Here is a 20,770-nt window from a genome sequence, read left to right on the forward strand (position 1 = left end):
GAGATGTTAGTATAAAATAAAAAACTGATTTTCTACAGCAAGCAGAGATAGTTGTTTTCTTGCTAACACTAATTGGCAATGGCAAGGTCCAAGTTTACAAAGAAACTCAAATTTGATTTTCAAAGCCAGCTAGGTCAATGCCCTGTGCTGTCCTTGTTTGTGTTCCGTTCCCTGACGTTTTAGCTCTGAGCTTAAAAAAAAAAAAAGAAAAGGTTCAATTTGTCAATGACTTTGAACTACAGCAGAAAGGAACACAGACAAATGTCCTTATACGTGCTGGTGACATGGTCTTCCAGCTATCCTAAGAAGCAGGTAAATCATTTTGCTTTTTATCATCTGAATGGCTTTGTGTCAACCATGTCACTATTACTGAATTATTTGAGGTAAAGGTCTTTCCAGTGTTCAAGAAGATACTTCCAATAACTTTCTCTAGCTCTCCAGTTCACTCCTCATCTTGGTTAACAACTCAAAATCAGTATTCTACTGAAGCACCTATTAAGTTATAGGTTTATAGCCCTCCTTGGCTCAGTATCTCTAGAAGTTCCTTTATCTTAAAAACAACAACAACAAAAAAAGCAGGCTGTTTCCTATCATTATTTAAAAACATAAGTTGAATAAATTGAAACTATACAGTGATTTCTTCACAGCCCTCAAACATATATAGTAGAATACAGCCTCAACAAAGGTAACCTTAGGTTTCAAAAAAGAAGTCCCAGGATTGCTCAGATCAGATCAGATCAGTCGCTCAGTCCTGTCCGACTCTTTGTGACCCCATGAATTGCAGCACGCCAGGCCTCCCTGTCCATCACCAACTCCCGGAGTTCACTCAGACTCACATCCATCGAGTCAGTGACGCCATCCAGCCATCTCATCCTCTGTCGTCCCCTTCTCCTCCTGCCCCCAATCCCTCCCAGCATCAGAGTCTTTTCCAATGAGTCAACTCTTCGCATGAGGTGGCCAAAGTACTGGAGTTTCAGCTTTAGCATCATTCCTTCCAAAGAAATCCCAGGGCTGATCTCCTTCAGAATGGACTGGTTGGATCTCCTTGCAGTCCAAGGGACTCTCAAGAGTCTTCTCCAACACCACAGTTCAAAAGCATCAATTCTTCGGCGCTCAGCCTTCTTCACAGTCCAACTCTCACATCCATACATGACCATAGGAAAAACCATAGCCTTGACTAGACGGACCTTTGTTGGCAAAGTAATGTCTCTGCTTTTGAATATGCTATCTAGGTTGGTCATAACTTTCCTTCCAAGGAGTAAGTGTCTTTTAATTTCATGGCTGCAGTCACCATCTGTAGTGATTTTGGAGCCCCCCAAAATAAAGTCTGACACTGTTTCCACTGTTTCCCCATCTATTTCCCATGAAGTGATGAGACCAGATGCCATGATCTTCGTTTTCTGAATGTTGAGCTTTAAGCCAACTTTTTCACTCTCCACTTTTACTTTCATTAAGAGGCTTTTGAGTTCCTCTTCACTTTCTGCCATAAGGGTGGTGTCATCTGCATATCTGAGGTTATTGAGATTTCTCCCGGCAATCTTGATTCTAGCTTGTGTTTCTTCCAGTCCAGCATTTCTCATGATGTACTCTGCATATAAGTTAAATAAACAGGGTGACAATATACAGCCTTGACGTACTCCTTTTCCTATTTGGAACCAGTGTGCTGTTCCATGTCCAGTTCTAACTGTTGCTTCCTGACCTGCATACAAACTTCTCAAGAGGCAGATCAGGTGTTCTGGTATTCCCATCTCTTTCAGAATTTTCCACAGTTTATTGTGATCCACACAGTCAAAGGCTTTGGCATAGTCAATAAAGCAGACATAGATGTTTTTCTGGAACTCTCTTGCTTTTTCCATGATCCAGCAGATGCTGGCAATTTGATCTCTGGTTCCTCGGCCTTTCCTAAAACCAGCTTGAACATCAGGAAGTTCACAGTTCACATATTGCTGAAGCCTGGCTTGGAGAATTTTGAGCATTACTTTACTAGCGTGTGAGATGAGTGCAATTGTGCGGTAGTTTGAGCATTCTTTGGCATTGCCTTTCTTTGGGATTGAAATGAAAACTGACCTTTTCCAGTCCTGTGGCCACTGCTGAGTTTTCCAAATTTGCTGGCATATTGAGTGCAGCACTTTCACAGCATCATCTTTCAGGATTTGGAATAGCTCAATTTGGAATTCCATCACCTCCACTAGCTTTGTTCATAGTGATGCTTCCTAAGGCCCACTTGACTTCACATTCCAGGATGTCTGGCTCTAGGTCAGTGATCACACCATCGTGAAAGGTGGTCTTGGGGAAATCCAAGTCTATAATAAGCTCATGATGCCATGATTTTAGGTTCCCTTTCCACTGGTCAAAGGAGAACATTCTGGAGGCTTGAGGCAGAGTGAGCCTAATAAGAAATAGAGGCTGTCCAGAAGACTTAAAGACCCTGGGGTCTGCATTGGATCGTTTTATTACAATAGGAAAAAGTGGTTGGGAAAGTTTTTCATGCCAGGGCTTCCGGCAATACATGGAAACATTGGGTTAGGGAGAACCCAAAGATTCTGAGAAATTAGAGCTTTTTCATGAGAATAAAAAGGAAGTCCAGCATGATATTAAGAGACTCCTTTCTATGACCTCTCAGGGAAGAGCAGGCAGTCAGAAGCCATCTTTCCCTCCATCACTGTCAACCCCAGGCTGCGTGTCCTCTTCCCGAGGACACTTGCCTTTGAGGACACTGTGTTCACCCACTTCCGGAGCTGTTCTCACTCCCTCTCTTGTAGCTTCTGTTCTTCCCCTTAGAGCATGCTGTTTACCACCATACTCACCGTCTCAGGGACTGCTTACCTCGCCTGTTTGACCCCCACTCTATCACTCCACTTCTAAGTGTTTGAGCTAGATAGTTGTGGGCTCATACTGCTGCTGCTGCTGCTAAGTCGCTTCAGTCGTATCCGACTCTGTGCAACCCCATAGACGGCAGCCCACCAGGCTCCCCCGTCCCTGGGATTCTCCAGGCAAGAGCACTGGAGTGGGTTGCCATTTCCTTCTCCAATGCATGAAAGTGAAAAGTGAAAGTGAAATCGCTCAGTCGTTTCCGACTCTTAGTGACCCCATGGACTGCAGCCTACCAGGGTCCTCCATCCATGGGATTTTCCAGGCCAAGAGTACTGGAGTGGGGTGCCATTGCCTTCTCCGTGTGGGTTCATAGTTTGTTGTTATTTAGTCACTAAGTCAAGTCCGAGTCTTTTACAACCCCATGAACTGTAGCCCGCTAGGCTTCTCTGTCCATGGGATTTCCCAGGCAGGAATACTAGAGTGGGTTGCCATTTCCTTCTCCAGGGGATCTTCCCGACCCGGAGATCGAACCCGCGTCTCCTGCATTGCAGGCCGATTCTTTACCACTGAGCCACATTGAAGCTCAGGTGCTCTTAACTATATGACCTCTTTCCTCCTCTATTAAAATGGTAGTAAATATTGTCACCTTAAATGCCTGATTCTTTTCTTTCTATTGCTTTTCTTGGTCTCCATTAGCACCTCTGTAGACTTCTTTGAATAATGAGAACATGCCTTTCTTTTAGGGTCCAGAGAGTCTATTAAATTGTCAAAATTGAATTTTTGACTTTTTTTTTTTAACTTTGGCTCTGACTCTCTTTTAACTAGGCTTCTTTTACTCTGCCAGAGAAATGCTTTTCTTTTTACTTCTATATTTGCTGCCATTCCACATTCTTTAAAGTGTACACAATCCGGCTGTCCTCTTAGCTAAATAACATTCCAAGGCAGCTATTGTTTAAGCGAGGAATGAATATCATTTGTTTGCATTTCTTTGAATTTGCCCTCTCAGTTATCTTTAACTTGACTTTAATAAAACATATATATTGAGTTCCTCCCCTGTGTCAGATGCTTTTTATAAACCTTGTCTCCCTTTTATCATCATGAAACCAACCCAGCAAATTAGAATAGAATTAGTGCTTAGCATTGCTAATTAATATGTGGGCTTTCCTGGTGACTTAGTGATAAAGAATCAAAGAATCCGCCTGCCAAATGCAGGAGATGGGGTGGGGTGGGGGGGTGTTTATCCATCCCTGAGGAAGATCCCCTGGAGAAGGTTATGGCAACCCACTCCATTATTCTTGCCTGGAAAACCCTGTGGACAGAGGAGCCTAGTGGGCTACAGTCCATGGGTTCACAAAAGGTCAGACGCGACTTAGCGACTGAACGATGACAACAACAAAAATTAATATGTGCTGTCACTTTAACAAAGTATTTTTGCTTTCAAAGTGTAATGACGCTGGATCATTTTCGAAATGTCTACTCTCGCTCAGTTATCCACACCTGGGGTAAAACTTATTCTTGAACTGCTGTAGCCCCAGGCACTCCTTTCCACCTGGAATCAGGACCTCAAATACAGGTTTAATGCCTAGGAGGAAATAATCAGCTTGTTTAAGTGACAGCTGACATCAGGAAGCCTTTTGAGCCAGAGGAATGACATGATGACAGCAGTATTTTGGGGAAGATAAATTTCACAGCCACATGCAAGATAGATTACCTGAAACCACAACATTAGCCTTTCTTATGGTTATACATCTGGGGGGTATGATTTAAAAGCTCATAAATACGATCAGTTTAAAGAAGGGACTGGTGAAAATTAAGAATTTCAAGCTTCCACCAAAGAAGATGAATCAGTGTTTATCCAACTGGTTTGCATGTCCTAAATATTTATGTACACAACTGCATATTCTTAATATAGTCACTTGGAAGCCATGTGGAGGGATCCTATCTCCCATGGCCCTGCCTTCTGGTTCCAAGTTGCAGAAGAAGGGACATTCTCTGCAAGCATGAGGACTATTCATCTGGCTGCCACCTGAATTACTGTTATGGAACACATTGAGTTTGACAGATAACCCTGTTCTTAGCTGTCCTTCAAAAGAAGCGTGAAGGAGCCTTCGTGTTTAAATATTTCAGCCAGATTTCTTCCTTCTGAGCATGCATGGAACACAATGTCTTTATTTCTTAATGAAATAAATAGTCACACTGGATGCATCTGTGGTTAGAAGAAGGAATTATCTGATTGGATATCTTGCCCTAAAGTGCATTCTCTTGGATCGTGTAATGATCTCCCCCATGGAATGATATTTTTCCTTGAGTCATAAATATTTCCTAGCTTGGTGAACCAACAGTTTCCTTTCCCAGCAGGACAACTGAGAAAATCAGTGACTATTTCAGTGAATAAGCTTGGACTTTAGGAATTTATTATGGAAGGAAGGGTAGTGATAGAGATGTTCCTTCCCTTAGGTGAATGAGTGCTGTGTGAGAGGAGAGAGACATCAGGGGACTTTGCGGGGAACAGGAGAACAAAGAGAAGCTATAGGAGGTGCTGAAACTATTCAGTCAGCTCTTGTGGAAGGGGAGGCCTCAGACTGCACAGAGCACCTCTGTGGAGGCACCTTAGGAAAAGCCAGAGAGCAGTCCTAGCCATAGAAGGAATGTGCTGTGCTTAGTCGCTCAGTTATTAAAACATTAACCTTATTTGATTTCTTGGATAGTCTAGCCCTCAATATGTATAACCCTTGGTTGGCCATTCACCAGGCTCTGTTTTTCTTTCTTTTTTTTTTTTTAATATTTAGTTAGTTATTGGGCTGCTTTGGGTCTTAGTTGCAGCACTTGGGAACTTCATTGCATCATGGGGACTCTTTCAATGTGGTGCATGGACTCTCTGGCTGCGGAGCATGGGCTCAGTAGTTGCTCTGTGGCATGTGGGATCTTAGTTCCCTGATCAGGGATGGAACCTGTGTCCCCTGCATTGCAAGGTGGATTCTTAACCACTTAACCACCAGGGAAGTCCCGGGTTCCATTTTTAAAGTAAAAAGATTTCCTCTGGGTTAAGAGACTATGCAGGTCAAAAAGGAGAAAGAGCCAGAAGTCCCTTCATTCAAACCCACCATCACCACCTCTGTATTACACATTACTTACCTTCTGTGAACTTCGATAAAGTAGGGACAGTCAAGAAAATCAAACAGAATAACATGTTAGGTGCCTAGCACATGGCCACTTCTCTACCCATGACAGCTGTCAGGCAGGTATGTGGGGCTTCCTACTACCTGAATCCCTGGGAGTTGCTTGAATCCCTATCTAAGACAGTGCCCGTAATACCTAGAAAAGAAGTTCCTTGCACTCAAAATTTCACTGAGCACCAACATGCCCGAGCTATGAGCTCCATCCACAGCCTCCCTTGCTCTTTTCCTAAAATGAACATGTATGCATGTGTGCTCAGTCGCTTCAATCATGTCCAACTTTTTGCGACCCCATGGACTGCACCCTGCCAGGCTCCTCTGTGCATGGGATTCTCCAGGCAAAAATACTGGAGTGGGTTGCCATGTCCTCCTCTGGGGGAATCTTCCTGACCCAGGGATCAAACCCGAATCTCTTGTTTCTAGCATTGGCAGGCACGTTCTTTACCACTAGGGCCACTTGGGAAGTCCAAAATGATCCATTTACAACTTTTGAAGGTTTCTATTACTGGTGTCTAAGACAAACCAGGAAACACAAAACAAATGAACCCATACTTTTTTTTTTTTTCAAAAATAGGTAACAAAGTTGTAAGAAAAAAATCTCTGGAATTCATGATACCATTGTCCCAGACTGTGATTGAAATGCAAATAGATCACGGGAGTTTTCCTGTTACAACCTGGCTTGGAGCACTGCTTGAGAATCATGTGTAAATAGAAGTGAGCTTTCTGTGGACAGTGCAAACAGACCAACCTCCTCTCTTAGAGTAGAATGTATGTGCCTGGTGTGAGAAGATGAATTCCCTTGGCCACGCCCAGGAACAGGTCACTGAAGGGAGGCAGGTGCAGCCTCAAGAAGGGAGGTAACAACATTTTTCTAGCCCTAAGTCCAAACCAGTTCTGAACTAGGTGCCTCCATCTGCATGTTCTCATTTAAACTTCACAGCAGACTTGAGAAACTCTATTTTAATGCCACTGTTTTAGAGGGAAGGAAACTAAGGCTCAGAAAAATGAAATCACCTACAGGGGTGGCATGCATTACGGGTGCTCTTTGGTGGACATCCATGTGTCTAGAAGAAAAGACTTTTGAAGATGTGGAAATACAGAAGAGAATTTTTTACTCCAGATTATAGAAATGAAAAGGGGTTAAAGAACCTAAACCAGGAGTATTAAAGGCAGGAGAATAGGTATAATGTAAATGCAGAGTTTCAGTGAAGACTTAAGAAGTCTGGGAACAGAGAGTTTAAATCACAAGTCAACTTCAAATTCAAGGTCAGTATTAACTGTCCTCCCAACCACTCAGGGCTTCTCATCGACCCTCTGCAATCTCCTAGCTTCTCTCCTCCTGGTCGTTCTCTCTCTCTTCTGTCTCCAGCTCTGGAAGCAAAGCAGACTCTTCTACTGTTTAGCTCTATCTTAGTTTCACCATTCTCTCTTGTTGCCTTGGTTCCTGTTGACACCCAGGCCTCAAGGTCCCACCTCCCAGCCTGCACAGTTTACCCAAATATTTTCACAGGGACAATTTGCTTTCCAAAAGGAGTTGCTCTTCTGGCTAGTAGATAAAAATCTTTTTCATGTGATTATGGGGACATAAGGAGAAAGAAAAGAGCATAGACCATTTGAGTGAGGAAACAGTGAACCCCAGCCTTGGAAAGAGGAGGAGGACAGCATAGTATTAAAAGGAGACTCTGGCAAGGAAGTCCTCTCTGCCACCCTGGAGAAATCACTTTCCTCCCCAAACTTGGTTCCTCATCCGTGAAGCAAGGGACTGGGGCTCCTGGAGACATCCCTACTGTCCAGCACTGGGATTCTCAAGATACTGTGTTTATGGATGTGATGTCTCTCCTCTGTCCCTGTCCCTGTTAAAAATATCACAGAGAAAAACTTTCCAAAGGCATTATTTCTTTTTTTTATTTTTAACCAAGAAGGTGATAAGGTTGTGTTGTCATTGTTTTAACTGGATGGGAGAGTTTGTTGTGCAACTTGAGAAAAGTATAAGGACTTGGAGTAAACAAAAAGTGACCTGGAAATGATCTTGGGTGGCACAGAACTCACCCAAGGATGCTACTCAAATCTAGACCCTAATTCATTAAGCCCGTGATGGGGCCCGAGGTTTCTAAGGAGCTCTCAGATGATGCCTATGCTGCTAGTTCATGGACCACACTTTCTGAAGCAGCAGGGTAGCGAAGATCCAATAGTGCTTATTGTTCTTTATTTTTAAAAAGAAAATCAAAACAGAGGAGTGATAAGTAAGATTTGAAAGGGTTTCCATCCAAAAAGCTGAAATAACAATGTTTAGTGTCGTAGAGAAAGTTCCAGTGAAAGAGAGAAAGAGAATTTGTATGACTAAATTTAATGAATGAATTAATGAGGATCAAGATGTACCCTCAGACCCTCGCTCTAAGATGACTCCATCAAAGACCTGATTTTCTAGGAAAACTTCTGTAGTAATCTTCAAGGTTCCAAAGCCACGGACTGCCCAGTCTTCCTTACTTCACCTTCCATAGACCATCCTTCTTCAATCCATTAGTTGTTCCATCAGCCTTCCATCATTGTGCCCTTGCCCTCCATTCTGATTCCGTCTCTCTGGTCCTGGCCTCCATCCCTCTGTGTCCCTCCTAATGTGTTGTCTTTGTGCTTCTCAACCTCTAGTCTCTTCCATCCGTAATCCATTGTCTGTGTGTGCTAAGCATCTTCCGAAAACAGTGTTAGTGTGCCTTCCCCCAGTCTAGAGTCTTAGGATTGAGCCCTTGTGCTTTGGTAGCCAGTCTTTCCTTCTCATCTCCTCCTACCCCACCACTCCTGTCAGCCATCCCTGAAGAGATCCCCCAGAGACAGCAAAAAATCCCATTAACCCCGGAAGTTTAACTCACATAGATTTTTCAGCATTTTCTTGAACATTCTGGAAATAGAAGGCCTAAATATTCCACCCACATTTTTTTTTTCCACCCACATTTTTAAATGCTCCACAAAAACATTTTGACAAGTGAACATCACATCTTAACAGCATGGCAGAAACTTGCACGTAAGGGCCAAGAAATATGCAGTCACCCTGAATTTCTGAATCTACCCTTCTTGTGCTCCTGGACTACCACTCCTTTTAATGTTTAACCGTTGTTTCTTGTCCGTAAACTACTGCTTATGTGAGTACCCTTTTACCAAGGCTTATAGGTGCCATCTTGTGGAGGAAAATGCAAACAGGCAGGTCTAGAGATAGACTGTGAATTATGGGAAATGACAAGGACAAGCATGAGCCTCCCTCGTTGCCTTCTGGTCCCTGGAAGGGACTGGGATCCTCCCGAGTCCTTCTGGTTGGGCCTACACCTGTGGGTGTGGGCTGTCTGTGCCCAGGAGGCCATGGGAACTGGGCCAGTGTGCAAGCAACCTCTATGCTGGAGCATAGTTCATCTGCCCAACTCACTACTGACTCACAGGTGATCTGGCCTCCAGAACGTCACCCTTTAAAGTATAGACACCATCTCTCTGCTCCCTTCTGCAAGAAACTTCCTGGTCCTGACCCCTTGGCAGCCCTATAGAGTTAAGATACAATCTGACCAGATATTTTAAACAGAATTCTTTTTTTAACTTTTTATTTTATATTGGAGTATTGCCAATTAATGATGCTGTGATAGTTTCAAATGCACAGTGGAGTGACTCCCCTCCCATCCAGGCTGCCACATAACATTGAGCAGAGTTCCCTATTAAACAGAATTCTCTTTAAACAGAGAAGTTACCAGTCAGTCTTACATTTTAAAAGTAAAGTTCGGAGGTTTCTCCTATTCTGTTAAAAAAAATATGGGCACCTTACTTTTGTTAATATGATAGAGAAGTTGTCCTTATAATGCATTCATGCCCCCTCATTTCAGTCCAATAGGGAGGAAGATCGTGAAAGTGAGGAATTGAAATTTAAAGTTTGAAATACCCCCAGTCTCCAGGGAAAGATGACCCTAGGAGGAGAAGGGTTGGTAATTTTCTCACTGCATATCAAATGTTCCCTCTCAGGATCCCATCCTTCAGATTTATAAACATTGGTGTAGTTGATTCTCACCCAATTTTATCCTAGGAGGGTGCCAACATTTTCTTCCAGTTGAGTCACTTGGTAAGGTGCTATTCACTAATGAAATGAGATGAAGTACTGAAAAGGGACAGCCAAAACTTGATTAAAGCCAGATTGCCAGTTTCACAATTGCCTTCATTAAGGAAGCCAGAATACCTTTTATCCCATGCGCCGTTTCTTCCCTTCCAATGAATGACATTGTTAGTTTGGTTCCCATTGATTCTTGTTTCCAATTTAATTTTGTCTACATGAAGCAAATTTCTCCTTTAGTCATGGCAGGATTTTTTCACATCAGGACTGTACCCCTTTTTCCCCCAGAAACAGTTTAGCACCAGAAGAAACTTCAAGATGATTCAGTTGAAGAAGCAAATTGGTTCCTATAACTTTATTCTCTTGGTTCCTCAACCAAACTGCTCCCTCATTCAACAGACACTTACTATGCAGCTCCTGTATGCCAGGCACTGTGCTCGTTCCAGTACCTATGTGCTCGTATTGAAGTTACGCCAAAAGGCAAGCATCAAGGGCTCTAGAAGGCAGCTTGATGGCAATGGAGAAGTGTTTTTTAAGACTGGATAATTACGTATTCTTTGCTTATTAGCTTCTGACATTTACAGATAACTGTTTTGCACTTCTATGAAATTGCCACTGTTTTAAAGCTTTTTTCTGGGGTACCTGTGCTTTTAGGTCTCCCATGAACTGTGGAATAAACTAGAGCAGTGCTTCTCAACCAGGAGTGGTTGTGTTCCCTAGGGGACATTTGACAATGCCTACCCCAGTAGCTCAGGTGGTAAAGAACCCACCTGCCAATGCAGAAACACAGGTTCAATCCCTGAGTTGGGAAGATCCCCTGGACAAGGAGTATTCTTGCTTGGAAAATTCCATGGACTGAGGAGCATGACAGGCTACTGTCTATGGGGTTGTAAAGAGTTGGACACAGCTGAGCGCCCATGTTCGCACGCCTATGCAGATATTTTTGTTCGTCATACTGAGGCCGGGGGTGGCTACTGGCATCCAGTAGATAGAAACCAGGGCTGCTGCTAACCATCCCACAGCACAGAAGACAGTTCCCACAACCAAGAACTATTTGGGCCAAAATGGCACTAGAGCTGCTGTTGAAAAACCCTGGCTACAAGGAGGAAGAGCTGGCAGGATGCCAAGACATGGGGCTTCCAAACCCTTCCAGCCCCTCTTCAACAGAACAATTCTGCTTTTCTCAGTTTATGTATTGAAATTTCTCTATTTCTGCATGAGGTTTTGTTTGAAAAGTATGCGTTTTCTGCTTAAGGGGGAAAAAGAAAATGACTGAGGTGGAAGGTAACTCTTGACCTTGTATCTTACAGTTGAGATACATTGAGACAAATCAAGTGAGCGGTGTGTGATACAGGATGAGGGCCGTCAGGGGCAGACTGGAGCCATCAAGTTCAGCTTCCGTCTTTGTGCAGGGCTCTGCATGCTTCCCTCTGAACATTTACACACCATATTGAAAGATGGCATCGTGTCTGCCTTTTGATTTAGACCAGGGGTTGGCTTTTTTTTTTTTTAATATGCTGCTGCTGCTGCTAAGTCGCTTCAGTCGTGTCCGACTCTGTGTGACCCCGTAGACGGCAGCCCACCAGGCTCCCCCATCCCTGGGATTCTCCAGGCAAGAATACTGGAGTGGGTTGCCATTTCCTTCTCCAATGCATGAAAGTGAAAAGTGAAAGTGAAGTCACTCAGTCGTGTCCGACTCTTAGTGACCCCATGGACTGCAGCTTACCAGGCTCCTCCATCCATGGGATCCTCCAGGCAACAGTACTGGAGTGAGGTGCCTTTGCCTTCTCCTAAACAAATATTTTAGGCTTTGTGGGCCATACTATTGTATCTAAAAGTAGGGTCCAGCTGCTTGCTGCTCAAAAGCTATTAAAGAGGCCAGGTTGGTGGAAAGGAGAGTTTTCTTTGTTTGGGATTCCGAAAGCCAGGGGTGGGAGGGCAGATGCCTGTCCAGAGGTTGTTTGCCCCACACTGACAATCAGTGGGCAAGAGGTTGAGGGAGGGGAGGGGGCTACATGCAGAAATACCACAATCATTTCTGACAGTCATCTTGAAATTGGTCATCAGTGGTCTGACCAGCATCATCTAGGTTAAGTATAGTTCATCTTCAGTTCCAGGGTCGGTTTGTTTCCATTTCTTGAGGCCGGCTCTTGGAACTGTGACAGCTTATTTCACAGCTACAGTCTGGTCATCATGTAGTTAGCTTCTTTCACCTGAGGAGGGTTTTAGTATCTATAAGACAGCTCACAGGATATGGCTCAGAATATTATCTATCACCCTTGAGAAGGAACTAGAAGTCCTTACTATGCTAAACAACTAGGAAGTTATTATTTCCCATTCACTGTTTTCCTTTGTTTCCACATTTTCTCACTTCTCTGATTAAACTTCGTCTTTGGCTTAAGTTTTCCATAGATGAAAGTTAAGCTGAGGACATGAGGACAAGGACCATAGGGTCTTGCTCCACTTCACTATCTCTGTCTCAACCACTCAACCCTGCTGTTGTAACACAAAAGCAGTCCCCACAATAACTAATGGGCATGTTTGTGTTCCAATAAATCTTTATTTGTAAAAAACAGGTGGTGGCCAGATTTGGCCAGTGGGTGGTAGTTTGCAGACCCCTGATTTGAACTATAAGTTTTTAGTAGGAACCAGGTTGGTTTTACCTTCGTGTCTCCTGCCTAGCCCTGTATTAGCACATAGTATGGGTTCCCAGGAAACGTTTACTGAACTGTATTGAGAGTCCATCATGTAGGCACAAGCACTGGAAGATTTTAATGAGAAAACAACTGGGAAAAGATCCATCCAGTATTTCTCAGATAATTTTTGTTTATTGTGTAGCTATTTCCCTATGTTGTACATTTAAGATGTTTCCATTTTTTAATTAATAATAATATGGTAATGAGATCCTTCATACATAAATTGTTGGCCTCTTATAATTTCCTTAGTGTAAATTCCTAGAAGAAGAATTCCTGGAGGCTTCCATGGTGGCTCAGTGGTAAAGAATCCCACCTGCCAATGCAGGAGACATGAGTTCGATCCCTAATCCAGGAAGATCCTACAGGCCGAGGAGCAACGAAGCCTGTGGGCCACAACTACTGAGCCTGTGCTCTGGAGCCCAGGACTCGCAGCTACTGGAGCCTGCAGCGCCCTAGAGCCCGTGCTCCGCAAAAAGAAAAGCCACTGCAATGAGAAGCCCACACACCACAGCTAGAAAAGCAACAAAGAACCAGCACAGCCAAAAATAAATAAATAAAATTTTAAAGCAAAACAAAAGAAGAAGAAGAATTCCTGGGTCAAACAGTATTTTTTGCTAAACAGCTTTCCAGGAAGGTGGTATTGATCTACATTCCTGACTGTAAAAAAAAGGAGATATTTATCATAAGCCCAAGAATTTCTTTCAACAGGATGTTGTGAATAGAAGTTTTGGAATCCATATATATTTCCACAAATTAGTTCAGCATAAATATAAGTACATTGGTGTTAACGACTAGTCATTTTAATAATACTGCTCTCCCACACTGTTGTGACAGCATGGTTATTAAGGCACTTCGTTTTACCTGTTGGTGTCATCTGGCCAACCGGTGGAGGTTACCCTATCTGGTATGTTTACTGAGCACACAGAGAAACATCTGCTTCCCATTAGGGAGTCCAAAGCTCCAGTATCTGCACGCCTGGCACCAGCCTACCCTGCCATGATATACAGAGGCCTCCTCCCTGTGAAATTCACCACCAAATATGTCATCCAGATTGCTCATTTCCCACAGGAAATTTCATTTAGGTTAATTTTGGCACACAACTGGGGGCAATTCTTGAGCAATTTCTCCTGTGATGGCTTGCAACATGTAAAATTTTCCTACAACATGTTGCAAAAATCACTGGAAGAGTAAAAGGATATCTGATGGCTGTCCAATCACCTTTGTAACAACAAGAAATATCTCTTTTGAATGACAGTAGGTGACGAGCAGAAAAAAAGAAAGAGATGAAATAAAGATAGACCAAAGACCAGATGCTTGTTCTGACCATTTTCACTTGTTACTGTTGGAGCAGTAAGGATGCAAAGGAACCACATAAGGTGCCTTACATTTTTGGTGAACTTGGCCTTTTCTTAGCTCTTCAGACTTCTCTGAATTTCTCCAAATGAAGAAGAGAATATCTACAACTGAGAAGTAATAGAAAGTGCTATGGAAATAGGAGTGAGTCTGAGCACTTATATGTGATGGGATTTACTTGAAAATGGATGGATTCCAGATAAAACCAAGTCTGTAAAGAAAATGATAAACCCAGTGTTTTCTGAGAAGCCACCCTATCACAGCATCCTGCTAAATGCCTTCTGTGTTTACTTCATTCAATTTTCACAACTGTGCTAGAAGGTGCCACCACAGTCACAGATAAACTGAGGCTCAGAATGGCTAATTGACGCGTCCAATGAGGCACACCCCTAAGTTGGAGATGCAGCACAAGACCTAGCTCTAGCAGCCTCCAGTGTTGCCTCTTGGGTGGTGCCTCTGAAGAGTTTAGAGACGTGTTGTTGTGTTCGGTCGCTCAGTTGCTCTTTTGTGACCCCCGTGCACTATAGCTGCCAGTCTTCTCTGTCTTGGGATTGCCCAGGCATGAATACTAGAGTGGGTTGCCATTTCCTTCCCCAGGGGATCTTCCCAACCCAGGGATCAGACCCTCATCTCCTGCATTGGCAGGCAGATTATCTCTAAGTCACCAGGAAAGCCCATTAGAGGCATAAACCAGCGCTATTAAGTCATGCCCATCAGAGACCAGTTGACCAGACTTCTGATATGCAAAACCAGGATTCACTTCAGATTCATTTTTGAGCAATGTCCCGTGTAGGTCTGGATGATGATAGAAATAAATGTTCAGCACCAAGCCCAGAGAGAAGCAACCCATCCAGCATCACATGTAAGTTAGGGACTGAGCCAGGACTGTGCTTCAGGTTGCCTGATTCCCAGTACAATATTCTTTCTATCATGCCGAACTGCTTTTCCTGGTAAATGACGTCAGCTCCCCTTATCAATTTACCCAGCCATGTTTTGGAGGAGAATACTAGATGCTTTAAAGAAAGTAACACAGCACACAAGTCCAGACATGTGATAAACTTTTGTAGACATACACCAAAAAAAAGTGCAGGTCAAAAAATGCCAAAATCCAAATGAAGTTTATTATTGAGTTAATATACTGATATGCATGATATACATGGTTTTGACAATGTGAGATATTGTTCTCAAGGGAGGCTGGGTGATGGGGTCACTGAAATGCTCTGTACTCTTTTTATAGCTTTTTGTGAGTCTTAAATGAAAAGTTAAAACAATAAGAAGGTAATGTGATAGGAAAATGGGCCAGAATATTTATTCACTTACTGTGTGTACAGTGTTAAAATAGTCTGTGTGTGAGAGATACATGATGTGTTTGATACTCCATAATGTTGAAAGAGGAGAACACCAGAGTCACTCCTGGACCAAGCTCTCACTGTCGCTCTAGTAACACTGCCTTGAACTTCCTCCTCTACATCTGGGTCACTGCCACCATCCACTCCTTCAATAATGCTCTAACCCTCAGTGTGACCTCTGATCCTTTGGAGGGGGACAGTTTTTGCATAATAGTTATAAGCATGGGCTCTGGCTTCAGATCCAGCCCCACCACTTATTAGCAGAATGGCCTTGAGTCAGTCACCTAATCTGTCTCTTAAGTCCTATTTTCCTAGTTTTTCAGCAATAGTATAGATTGCTTTTAAGAGTAAATGAGAAAACTGTATATTCAGAGGACCTGGAAAATGACAAAGACTGTAAATGTTAGGTATGACAAGACTGAGGAGGAGGGGGAAGAAGAAGAGGAGGGCGACAAATGGAGCTCCCTTCCTCCTCACAAAGGCCTGTCCATTTTGCTTCCTAAGCATCTCTGAAATCCTCTTCTTGCCATCACTATTTCCCTAGTTCGGACTGGGATATTGCCACATTCTCCAGACTTATCTGCCCCATTGGTAATTATCAGCTTTCTAAAAGAGAGTTGATCTGACTCAGCATGACACAGAGGATGCAGGGACTCCTCATTGCCTATTAGCATGTCATTTTCTGCATGTGTGTCTTATCCCCCCAGTTACAGTCAAATTCCCATAGGCAGGACCTGTGTCAGATTCAGCCTGGCATTTCCCAGATGGCCTGCCTGGTGCAGTCACTCAACAACATCAGTGATAAAATGGGTGTTTACATGTTTTGATCTTGCCATAAATGATCCTTCTTGCTTTTCAGATTCTAGCCCAAAGGTCACTTCCTTAGCTATGCCCTGCCTGGACTCCAAGTTCAAATTTTCTCTCTTTATATCATCAGATACTCATCATAGCCCTATGCAGGAGAAGGGACAATTGTCAGATAGGTAATTTGCCAGTGGTCACAGTGTTAAAAATAAAAATCTTAAAAGCATGTCCTCCACCCAGTTCATGTTATGGGATTGTCCTTCCTGTTTTGTGACCTGCATATAAGACATTTAACACCTCCATGGCAATCCAGTCTTTCAGAGGCCCTGGGTGGCCACTAGAACCCTAGAAGTGTGCTCTGTTAGCCCCCTGACATTCCTCAAAGAAGATTCACACACACACACACACACACACACACACACACACACCCCTTCTGACTTCTCTTTTTAAGGAGTAAACCCTGGGCGCTCAGAGTCCAGAGATGGGTTCTGGGAAGGCAGGATGTTATCTTCAGTTCTTGCCATCTCTTGTGCCACCACATGCTTCTCTGAAGGCAACCCCCAGACCAGGAAAAACTGCTGTAGCCCTCCCTCTCCACATCTAGATTTATCAGGAGTGTCTGTGCTGTATAGGAAATCTGGTGGGGGATCCATTGCACTGTGCAGAACATTTTAATATCGTGTCTGATTTACAAGATAGAATGCTTTTTTGTCTGTGTCTGGGTTGTCTGAAGCAATCTACGGCTGTATAATTTCTTTGTGTTTGTCCCACTCTAACTGGGCTGGAGGCTGAGGAGTCACGCAATGTCAGCCCCCATCTTCGAAAGCTCTCGTTCTTTCCTGAAATAGCCCATACACCCCATTGACAAGAGAAGAACTCACTAGACTGCCTCTTCTCCCCACTCTAAGACCCACTCCTAGCTACAGCCGAGGTTATTGTCTGAACAAAATCTGAGGGTGGCCCTCACCTTCTTCAGACACCCAATAGTTGTTGATACAATAGAATAAAATTCTGATTCTTCACCCTGGCAAAAAAGATCCTTAAGAAACTGAGCTGAATTCTCCAGCATCCTTTGATCCCTCCTAGCAAACCTACACTTCAACCATGTCTGTCTATGAGCACGTTTCCTGATTCCTCAGTGTTTTTTTCCTACTTCTGTGTCTTGGTACCCATTCTTTAATTTACCTGGAGTACCCCAAGAGAATGAGCTCCATCTGGGAGAGGTTGAGTCCAGGGGTAGCAAGAATGGATCACAGTTGGGGGAAGGGAGGAGAGTTAGATATTGCTAGGGCAGGGAGTGAGTGCTGCCAGCTTCTCTGTTCATCTCCCCATCAGTGACCATCAGAGGCATCTCCTTCATTCAGTTAGCATCTTTCTTTAGCAAAGTGGGATCTACTTTCCCAAACTTTTTCTGATTGTGGGTTTTTGTTTGTTTGTTTGCTTATTTAAAAGCAAAGGAGAACCCAGAGCAGGGGTGCAGGGTAGAAACCATGCACGGAAAGCATTTTCCTTATTTTTCTGCTACAATGTGCGCGGGGTGAGAGCAAGAACTATTTGAGGGAGGAGAAATACATAGGAAACATGGCATTTTGAAAGGTTAATGGGATGTGTAGGAACATACTGAGATGATGTTCTGCTATTGTCAGAAATAATGTTTTACAGAGAAGCTATTTGTGAAGAAAGACCAGTTATCGTTGATGGACTAATGTGCATGCAGGAATATGGAAGTAATAATGCCGATGTACAGTGCCTGCAGAGAGATGTCAGTCAAAACACGAAGCAGGCGTTGGGCTGGGGGAGAATGAACACCTTTTGATTTGCCTCTGTCTATAAGATTGGACCTGTAGGACCCACATGAACAGATTGTTTAACAAAATCCAAGGTGGACTTTGAAAGGTTTGCTGACCACTTTGCCCCTGCGGTGGGGTTTGATGACTGCTCTTAGAATTCCAGAACCATCACAACCCTGTGATTCAGCAAGTGTCTCTCAAGTTGTAGAGTACCATTCTAATTTCAAGTATCATTTCTTATCCCCTGAACCTGGTGAAATAAATACTGTCGTCCCGATATTTCATTGTCCAAACTGCAGTCAGCTCACTTCTGTCTGCCTGCAGAACTGTGACAGAAGCTTCTCTGTGCAGACCACACATCCTGACTTTAAATTCAGGATACATGAATGTGAGCCCTATGGAATCAGTGGTGGAAAGGATTCTGTGAAAATCATTCCATTCTGTCCTAAGGTTTAATTGCCCTAAGAGATACATGAATAGGGAGGGGAAAGATAAAGCAAGAAGATCTTGAGATGAATAATGGGAAGACTCTTAACGGTAGGAAATGCAAGAAGGTCAGATTTCCTTTAAACCCAGATGGGAGACTGCCTCTACAGACAGTATCCTGTTACTTAGATGCATATCATCCCCTTTACTGATGTTTCTGTCACTTGCTTTCCTGTACCTTTCTGCTCTGGGAAAAATGCTTTGGAAGAGCCAATCAGAAGTCCTACTGCTCCATGTTTCAGAGACTCAGAGACCAGCGGGGATCCAGATCTTAACCAATTTGATTTAATTTCCTAAGAAACAGGGCCTGAGAATACTACTTTTGGGGGGTTCTTGGCTAAGTGTTTCTATTGTCTGTAATTTAGAACAGAAGATGTGGGGACAAACCCCAGTTTTAGGTGCAGTGCTTATCCTGGTCCCCAAATCTTCCAATGTGGGATGGGTTTCCTGGACAACTTCAGTGTCTAACCTGTGTAAATAAATGTCCAACCCCCACATCCTCCTTGTTCATTTTCCCTGTGTTACTTTTGATCATTTACTACCACCAGATGTGCTTGTTTTACTTACTTGTTTACTACAGTGGCTCAGACTGTAAAGAATTTGCCTGCAATGCAGGAGACTCGAGTTTGATCCCTGAGTTGGAAAGCTCCCCTAGAGAAGGAAATGGCAACCCACTCCAGTATTCTTGCCTGGAGAGTCCCATGGACAGAGGAGCCTGGTGGGATATAGTCCATGGGGTCGCAAAGAGTTGGATTGACTGAGCGACGAACACTTTCAGTTTACTCTCTGTGACCCCCACCTCGCCGCTACAATGTACATTTCGCACATACCTAGAAAAGAAGTTCTTTGCCCAGAGTAGGTGCTCAGTAAAATTCTATTGAGTCAAAGGCAGGAGGAACTTGCTCATCTCCAGGAGCTGGATGGGGGCAGGAACACTGTCAGTTCAAGACCCACCAATAGATCCTCAGTGGTCTCCTGTGCCCTTCATCCCTGGGACTCTCCTGACATATGCTACAAGAGTCTCTTGTTTTCCACCTCTTTGCAGAGCATTGGCTGTGATGACTACCTAGGCTCCGACAAAGTTGTGGACAAATGCGGGGTGTGCGGAGGCGATAACACAGGCTGCCAGGTTGTGTCGGGTGTGTTTAAGCATGCCCTCACCAGCCTGGGCTACCACCGAGTTGTGGAGATTCCCCAAGGAGCCACAAAAATCAACATCACCGAGATGCACAAGAGCAACAACTATTTGGGTAAGCTTGGCTTTTTCCCAGAGGAAACCATCTGTTGTTCTCAGATGCTTCATTCCTTCCAGGATGGTAACACGCAGTGTCCAGAGGTCCGTGGACACGTAGAAGGTGTCCCTGGAGAATGCCAAAGCACCACCTGTGTCCCCTTGAAATGAGACGGAGGAAATAAGAAGGTCTTTCTTGGAAGGAGATGTTTAAACCAGCCTTTGTTCCTTCCAAGAGAAATCATGTTGTGAAATTGAGAACAGTCTGCTTTGTTTCTCTGAAACAAGGGAAGATCTTTGAAAAGCCCAGAGATCCGCCCGTCTTTTTCTGTTGGAATTTCAGGGGGACCGGGCAGTCGATCATCCTGTCCAGACTCTCACTCTGCAGGGATCTAAGGCAAAGGCCATTTTCCTCTTCTTTCTGCCTCATCAGGCTGGGGCAACAGTATGTGTGCGTCTTCACGACAGCTGCAGAACCTCTTAACGATCATTTGGGGCAATACCATCAATATTGGGAGACCATTTTTAACCCATCTTCCCACAAATGGAGATATTTGTTGAGTCTTCCTTCTGGGTTTCTGGCTGATTTTATGCTAAGCAAATCAGGTCCTGCAAGTTAATTTTTAGCAATTCTAATTCATGTAAATATGGACTAATCAGTTAACCAAATAGCATAAGGAAAGCAATTTTGCAATATACTTTTTTATTCTTTAATTAGTTGTGTAACAGGAATTTAAATAGCACAGACTATTTGCCAGACATTCTTGGTGCTTTACAGTATTAATTCATTGAACCCTCTCAAAGTCCCGGAGGATAGGAGCTATTCCCCTCCCCATTTCATACACAAGAAGACCGGCACAGGACACTTATGTAATTTGACAAAGTCGCAGCAAGGAAGAAGTGGAGTGGGGATTCGAATCCAGGCAGTCTGTCTCCAAGCATCTACCAAGTAATAATACCCATGAGCAGTTTTGGTTCACCAGGCAGTAG

At 43.6% G+C, this 20,770-nt stretch overlaps 1 protein-coding gene across 4 annotated transcripts in view; it reads left to right on the forward strand.

Annotated features, from left to right (window-relative positions):
* THSD4 (thrombospondin type 1 domain containing 4) overlaps window positions 1–20,770 on the forward strand; it is a 677,746-nt gene that overhangs the window by 548,119 nt on the left and 108,857 nt on the right. For all 4 annotated transcript variants that reach the window (XM_059890602.1, XM_059890601.1, XM_059890603.1 and 1 more), the window contains one exon: window positions 19,595–19,799. In XM_059890602.1, the coding sequence (XP_059746585.1) occupies window positions 19,595–19,799 (205 nt within the window). The remainder of the gene's footprint in view (window positions 1–19,594; window positions 19,800–20,770) is intronic.

The sequence above is a fragment of the Bos taurus genome, chromosome 10 (assembly GCF_002263795.3).
Source record: "Bos taurus isolate L1 Dominette 01449 registration number 42190680 breed Hereford chromosome 10, ARS-UCD2.0, whole genome shotgun sequence".
Classification (NCBI taxonomy): Eukaryota; Metazoa; Chordata; class Mammalia; order Artiodactyla; family Bovidae; genus Bos; species Bos taurus.